This window comes from Penicillium daleae, assembly GCF_028827525.1.
Source record: "Penicillium daleae strain IBT 16125 chromosome Unknown utg000007l_segment0_segment0, whole genome shotgun sequence".
In the NCBI taxonomy this organism is placed as follows: Eukaryota; Fungi; Ascomycota; class Eurotiomycetes; order Eurotiales; family Aspergillaceae; genus Penicillium; species Penicillium daleae.
Genome location: NW_026623155.1, coordinates 883,993 through 890,912, shown reverse-complemented (window position 1 = coordinate 890,912; position 6,920 = coordinate 883,993). Strand labels below are relative to the sequence as shown.

The window sequence follows — 6,920 nt, the reverse complement described above, 5'->3', positions numbered from 1 at the left end:
CGGAACAACATTATCAGTCACTACATTAGTAGAGTTTTCGAACACTTAAAACTAGAAGACATCAATAAGGGATGCCTTTTCCAGTTAATGCAGTTACCAGCCTTATCACCGTCCTCCTCCTTCTTCTCAAGAGCATCTGACTACATTGAGTCCCCGTTAACGAGTCTTGTGTTAAGCCTTCTCATATTGCCTCTTTACCTTGTTCCTTCAGAGCCAACGCCTGGCTTGAATCTTTGAGAATTTGAATCCGAAATACGAGACGGATACAGTCAACATGAAGTTTACCGTCTTCTCAACTTTCTGTTTACTGCTTATTCCCATGACATCCGCCCAAGTCACCCTCATTGGGCAGATTGTGTCTGGCAGTGAGCTAGTCACTATCGAATCTGTTTCTTCTTCTCTTACGCCCAACGGAGGCAAAAGCTGTCAGGTCGTGATTAATGGTCCAGAAATCACAGGAGGTACAACAGTGATCTGCAGTGACGGGGCGATTGCAGTGAACACGGCCAGCTCCGCTGCTACCATGACGCAGACGACGACTTTGCTCGGTACTTCCGTTGATGTGTCTAGTACTAGTGTGCTGGCTGGTACTAGTGCGGTATATAGTATCAAGACCTTGTCTGATACTAGTGTTGCGTCCCGTACCAGTTCTGGTACGAACTCTATCACCGTTTTGCCTCCGAGTTCAAACGCCAACCCTGTAGTAACTTCTACAATTACCGGGGGCTCTGCTGGACCTACTAGTGGGCCAAGAATTGATTTTGTTATTGTCGCAGGCTTTCTAGGTGTGGTGGGAGTGTTGTGAGTAAGTTTGCGAGGGAGTGGTCAAGGGCGTATTTCGATCCAGCAAGGATATCGTAAGGAGAAACAAGGGTACGGTGTTGTAACTATTCGCATCAGATTCTTGCGTTTGACTATACAGTAATTTTGTTCTGATCATGACGTTCGCGAGTGCTTTCCACCTTGAGCGATCAGTCAGCAGGACTGACTGCGGGGTGCGGCTGTTGTGCTGGATTAACTTTGTGGGGAGGGTAGGCTATTTTCGTCATAAGAAATGACCTGCGAGAGGAACTTAAATGTCCGGAGGGCCGTGCTCTGAGACAAGGTCTAGATTATCCGGCCCTTTATTATTGGTGAATTATGAGCACGTACGGAAGTCATTTCAAGCACCTTCCTCACGACGACTGATCCTCAACAACACTTTGATCTGTCCTAGTTGGTGAGAGGTTCGTGAATAAATCCTTCCTTTAAGATAGTGTGGGCCCATGGTATGTCACAATTGCATTCTGCAAATCTTCCTCTTCCAAACACTCATACTTTCGCTGTGTGGCTGGCTAGAACGTATGATGGGTTCGTATTCGATAAACTCCAGATCCATTATTCTAAGCCTTTTGCTAAGAAAGTCAATCGTGAGCCATCATTGTTTGCTCGCCCAAGATCACTATAGCGTCTGCTGCAGGGTCCAGCTTAGTGGGTTACATCCACAGTCGTTCTCGCCTTAACATCCCTTTTGAGTTTTGAACAGGGGTCCGTGACTCTGGAAAGTCCCCCGATTGCCTGGAATCTATCCAGCCACGCTGCATCAAGTAAAGCCACCAGCTGTTCATCGGTAACAGACCCACTACCAACGCTATACTCAATTCCCTTACATCTGGCTTTGAGGCATTAGTGGCGATTTGGCTCCGCACATGCGGCTAAGTAGAACCTGATCAATCAATTCATTGCGAACGGTCGGCCCATATGCTCAGGGCTGGCATTTAGCTATTCTTTTCTAAGTCCAAAGCCTGGCCTTGGTCTAAAACCTATAACTTCTTACTATAGTATCATAGATTACTTCAACAGAACTCAAAAGTGGTGATGTATTCGACTTGCATGGTCCGTCTGGTAGTTCTCATCTATGCCAATGGGGCCTGAAATGGCGTTTCTGTTAGGCAGAGAACAACACAGCAGTACAAGTTTGAACGGTCCCGGAACTTTTATATAGGTTTCAGTTTGGACGAGTTTTTTTTATCTTACAACTTTCTTTTGGCATCCATCAATTCTGGTTGTTTTTCAAGGCCCCATTAAGATATACTCGCTGAGGGCTTTTGATATTCTTTGTCTCCATTTGTGACGAATTTTCAACGCGCCAAATGCATTTCCACAAGATCACCTACGTTGCTGCATTTGCCAGCAGCGCCTTCGCAGGTACTCCAACTTCTACTGGAGTAACTTCCGTTGTCGGCGCCGCGCCTCAGTCAAATTATTGTGGTACTACCGGCATGTCGTACTGTTGCAATGGCGGCAATTGCAGTGCAATGGGTGAGCATTGAGTCCATTGCATTAAACTTTCAATCTCCTTTTCCGCTGTTTGAAATTGACTCTTGTTCTTTCTTATAGGAACGAACTCCATCTGTTCGACAACCGTTGTCTGTTGCAACGCGCAAGATGTACGTCAGTGGATGTACCGATAGCCTAAACTGAACTAACTCTCTTCTAGAGCATCGATATCTGCCTTGGCAGCGTCACTGGCAATGTGAATATCTATGTAGATATTAACCTGAGCGAAGTCATCAACAATAGCGGACCTTGCAATTGTCTTCCCTTTCACGGCAGGCCCGGGAATCAACCACCAGGGCACCACTAGTGGGTGTTGAGCAGGATATTACTACAGTGTCTTTGCCTTGTCGTCTGTTTTGCTTTATGTTCCTCTGCCGGCGGCCGGATTTCCGCGGAACTTTACACATTGTGCATAGTCCACATCATCATTTCAAATGTCTGCGGGCTTTGGAAAGTTCCAATTTGACTGCCTCACGAGATTTCTATATCCCTCTGGGTAAAGAATCATAAGCAAGTTAAGGGAAGAATCCCTCTATTGGAGGAGGTATCATCACCAAAGCAAGACGAAGCAGGTATATTTGAGAATGAAACAATGGGATTAGAGTCGAACCAGACTGATGCTTGGGAATTTTTATGTACAGCTTCCCAAGCCTATATATACATGACCGAAACATAAGAGAGTTCAGGGGGAATTCCCACCTAATCGTCCTCGGCTCAGGTATCCTGCTGTACCTTGTTTGTGGCGCACCGGCCGCATGATTGTTAGATACATAGTCCCTAGGTATAGGGACAACCCATGGCCGACAGATGGCTAACACATGGCTAACCCATGGCTAACCTTTGACTAACTCATAGTTAATATATGGCTATGGCCAACCTCTAGCTAACCTCTAGCTAATATACAGCCAACTCATAACCAATATATATGGTTAAATCATAGTCAATATATATCAAATGGCTCTGTTTACTTATTTTTCTTCACTCTTCTCCCCTCGCCGTTTTCCTCTCGTTATTCCCCTGTCGCCGTTCTTCCGTAGCGTTTTTGCTTGCTTATCTCTCCTTGCTTATTTCTTCTCACTCTTCTTGTGACGGTCAGCGGGATTAATGCCTGTTTCCCTAAGGCATCTATCTATGTCACCTGACTACCTTTATGTATTTAGATCTTCTTCCTGCGTTCCTTCTTCCTTCTTCATGCTTAGTTGTTTCGTGAAATGCTACTACGTTGATCTTGATTTATCGATCTCCCTTCGTACCTGAGCGTGGCACTTCTCCCCTTACTGTTGTCCTCTCATCGTCGCCCTCTCGTGCCTCTCCTCTCGCTCTTCTCTTCTCACCGTTCTTCTGCAACGGTTCTATTCGCTTTGCTCTCCTCGCTTATTTTTTCTTGCTCATCTCCCCTCACCCTTCTTCCCCCGTCGGTCTGGTCTCCTCTCGCTGGTCTCACCTTCCTCGTCTCCCTTGGCTCTTCTCACGTTACGTTCACTCTACTTCTCCTTCCCTCTTCTTATCCGCATCATCTCACCTACGCGTTCGACCAAGCTTGATTCACTGACCTCTGGCATTTACCTTGGATTATCTCGAATATCCATGGGCTCTCTGCATCTTGCACACGGGCACTAGCAAAATTTTCAAGTGAGACATCTCGAAACACACTCTCAGTCTAATGCTGAAGCGGCCATAGAGGGGACACTTCGAACAGCCTCGAAAGGCATTACCACTCTGGAAACACTCTACCACGCTATTTTACTAACTGAAAAGGTCCAAATGAAAAGGTCCAAATTTAGACAATAGTTTACAGAGTTGCTAGCCAATGTACTGCATTATAAGAGGCACATGCCGATAAATAAAAGTCCAGGATCATTCAATTTGTAATAGTGAACGGCACAACGGCACAATTGCCAAATCTCCAAAGGAAAAGCATTCGGTCATGATAGTTTTCACCTAAACATTCTCGGCATGAACAGCAGCGTGCTTCTCTTCGTCTTGGAGACGCTCCATTCCAACGAGACCACCGTGAGGCAAGGCCTTCTCTACACGAACGGGGTCAAAGATTGACTTGGATCGAATGAAGATCTCATCAATCTCTTCGAGGGTGCGGCCCTTCGTCTCGGGGAAGAAGTAATAGTGGACCACGAAAGCAAAGGCACTGATACAAGTATAGACGATGTAGTACCTCCAGCCAATGTTCTTCATGGCGTGGGGAGTAACTTCGGCAATCAAGAAGTTGAACAGCCAGTTGGAGCATGCACTGATAGCAGTGACCTTGTGACGAATGGAGAGAGGTGCGATCTCAGCCGCGTACATGAATGGGATGAGAAGATGGCCGACGGGGAACCAGAACATGGCCCAGAAGAAGAAGAAGATAGCTGCCTTGCCCGCCGCAGGGTTAGTGAGGTCCGAGTTCAGCCCGCATAGGGCCGCCTGGGCAATGGTCATTCCCAGTGCTCCTGCCATCAAGAGCTTTCGTCGTCCGAATCGGTCGATCAGTAGCACTGCAATACCAGCGGAAATGAATTGCCAAATCTGAATGCAGCCGGAGAAAATTCGTGCATCGATAGCACTGTACTTCAGCTGAGTCTCGAAGATCTGCGTTGAATAGAACGTAACAATGTTGATACCAGTCATTTGGGCCAAAACGGCGGCAGCAATGGCAAGACAAGCACGGTGGAATTGGCGTTCTGGGCTCATGTGGAAGATAGAACTGGAATCGCGTCGCTCCTCCTGGAAAGTTTCCTGGATTATCTGCATCTCCATGTTGACAACCTCTGAGTCTTCGGGCATATCTTCCAGAGCACACATGACAGCATTGGCGTCTTCGACTCGGTCTTTCTTGACCAGCCAACGTGGCGACTCGGGCAGGAACAGGACAGTTGAGGTGAAGATCAAGACAAAGAAGCCCTGGAAGGCAATCGGGAAACGGAAATTGACCTCGCTATCCTTGATGAAATAGAGGCCAAATTCGATCCAGCTAGCCAGCGTGAGACCACCGATAGCAAAGAATCCTTGGAGCAGGACCCGGCGACCACGGTTGCTGGCATCAGAACATTCAGACACCCACATGGGGATGGTCGCAGTGAGGGCACCAACACCGAGTCCTGTAAGAAGTAAACCAAATGTTAGCGCAGGCCCGTGAATTCGCTATCTCTCTAGACATGACGTCACGTACCAGTGATGATTCGAGCTACAATCAGCTGTCCCAGACTAAAGGGAGTTGCCTGCAGAATAATTCCGACCAATGCAGTACAGCCTGCCGTGAAAATGGTACGGCGACGACCGAGGATGTCTCCGAGGAAAGCGCAGGAGAAAGCACCGAGTGCACATCCAACTTCATAGATTGCTACGACCGTGCCTAATTGTCGCGAGCAAATTAGCTAGAAGCCCTGGAACTGAGATTCGGAACACTACACTGACCTTCAATATTGGACTTGCTTCATATCGGGGAATCGGTCCAGGAATGTTGGCAGAGTTACTAGACCGTTCATGACAGACTGATCATAGCCCTGCAACGCGAAGGCAGTTGCAGCGACCACACTGATCACGATATTGAGGCTTCTTCCTCTTAGACCAAAATAGACCATCTTGATCGGTCAAGACTGCAAGAAATCTTGAAAGGTATCGGCAAGGTGGGATGTGGAGGTCGTTAAGAGATGATAGGTAGGCCACCGATGGGTATTAGGATCAATTTGCGGCAAAAGTTTTCGGAGCGCCCACCCAAGCCCATTATATACTTCCCCAAACTGTGGAATCATGTTTTCTTTGATAACTCTTCTCCGTGGGTTCTTTAGACACGGGGTTGTCGCAATCATCCCCACGGGGTCTTGTTGGGGGCAAACTTACTTTGGGGGCCTCAACAAGCTTTGACAAGCTTAACAAGCTTTGGAAAACGATGTGGGCCAACAGGAAGGGCCAATTGTGGAGTGGAGCCACTTAAGTGCTTCCCACCAGCTAAGACCATCTACTGACCCAGTTAGTATGAGTAGGCTGTCATTGGACCAGCCCGCCGGTGTGGCGTCCAAACTAGAAATACCACATTCGCTATATGAGATAAACCTCCGGAACTTTCTAAGCGGGGTTAGCTGGCCCGATGCCGGTTTTTTTTGGTTACTCGTCCTAGAGCAGGCGTACACCCCGTATACTTTGTATAATTTGGGCAGTGAGTATCTAGACTCGAAGTCGGTACGGGAATCACTACGAACCGGTACGACTGACACCATTTGAAGCGAATACAAAGGATATAGGTTGAGTGAATGAACAACGGTGGATAAAGAAAATCACGACCCGTATGGTCGTATCAAGGGCAACCCGGTCGGGTCCGGGTCCGAGTGCGAGACCTACCCGAAAGCCGTAACATGAATGTAAATGCCTCCGACAACGGTAACCATCGCTCGGGACGCTACTTTCGCGTCCTTCCGTGCTGAGAGGGGCTCGGTGCCACGCCGAGGCCATAACTTATTAGATAGAACCACCGACTATCGGACTATGTCGCTTTTTCTCACCGATCGGCAATATCATGGACTATGATGGTTCTCGGGTGGCCTAGATTTGGTTGTATAACAAGGTAGGGATATGATTATTCAAACGTTGTAGTCATTTTGGGCCTA

The 6,920-nt window shown here is 47.6% G+C and overlaps 3 protein-coding genes across 3 annotated transcripts; 2 read left to right on the top strand and 1 right to left on the bottom strand.

Annotated features, from left to right (window-relative positions):
• Nucleotides 1-274: 274 nt before the first annotated feature.
• On the top strand, nt 275-805 carry N7458_007501 (uncharacterized protein; the record flags this gene model as incomplete). The annotated part of the gene is made up of 1 exon (XM_056910883.1): nt 275-805. The coding sequence occupies one exon, from the start codon at nt 275-277 to the stop codon at nt 803-805; it is 531 nt and encodes a 176-aa protein (XP_056763709.1).
• Nucleotides 806-2,132: 1,327 nt separating this feature from the next.
• Nucleotides 2,133-2,626, top strand: N7458_007500 (uncharacterized protein; the record flags this gene model as incomplete). Its single annotated transcript, XM_056910882.1, has 3 exons — nt 2,133-2,301; nt 2,380-2,429; nt 2,480-2,626. The coding sequence occupies 3 exons, from the start codon at nt 2,133-2,135 to the stop codon at nt 2,624-2,626; spliced, it is 366 nt and encodes a 121-aa protein (XP_056763708.1).
• A 1,634-nt stretch (nt 2,627-4,260) lies between these two features.
• Nucleotides 4,261-5,897, bottom strand: N7458_007499 (sugar porter family MFS transporter; the record flags this gene model as incomplete). Its single annotated transcript, XM_056910881.1, has 3 exons — nt 4,261-5,414; nt 5,486-5,690; nt 5,745-5,897. The coding sequence occupies 3 exons, from the start codon at nt 5,895-5,897 to the stop codon at nt 4,261-4,263; spliced, it is 1,512 nt and encodes a 503-aa protein (XP_056763707.1).
• Between the last annotated feature and the right edge of the window lie 1,023 nt (nt 5,898-6,920).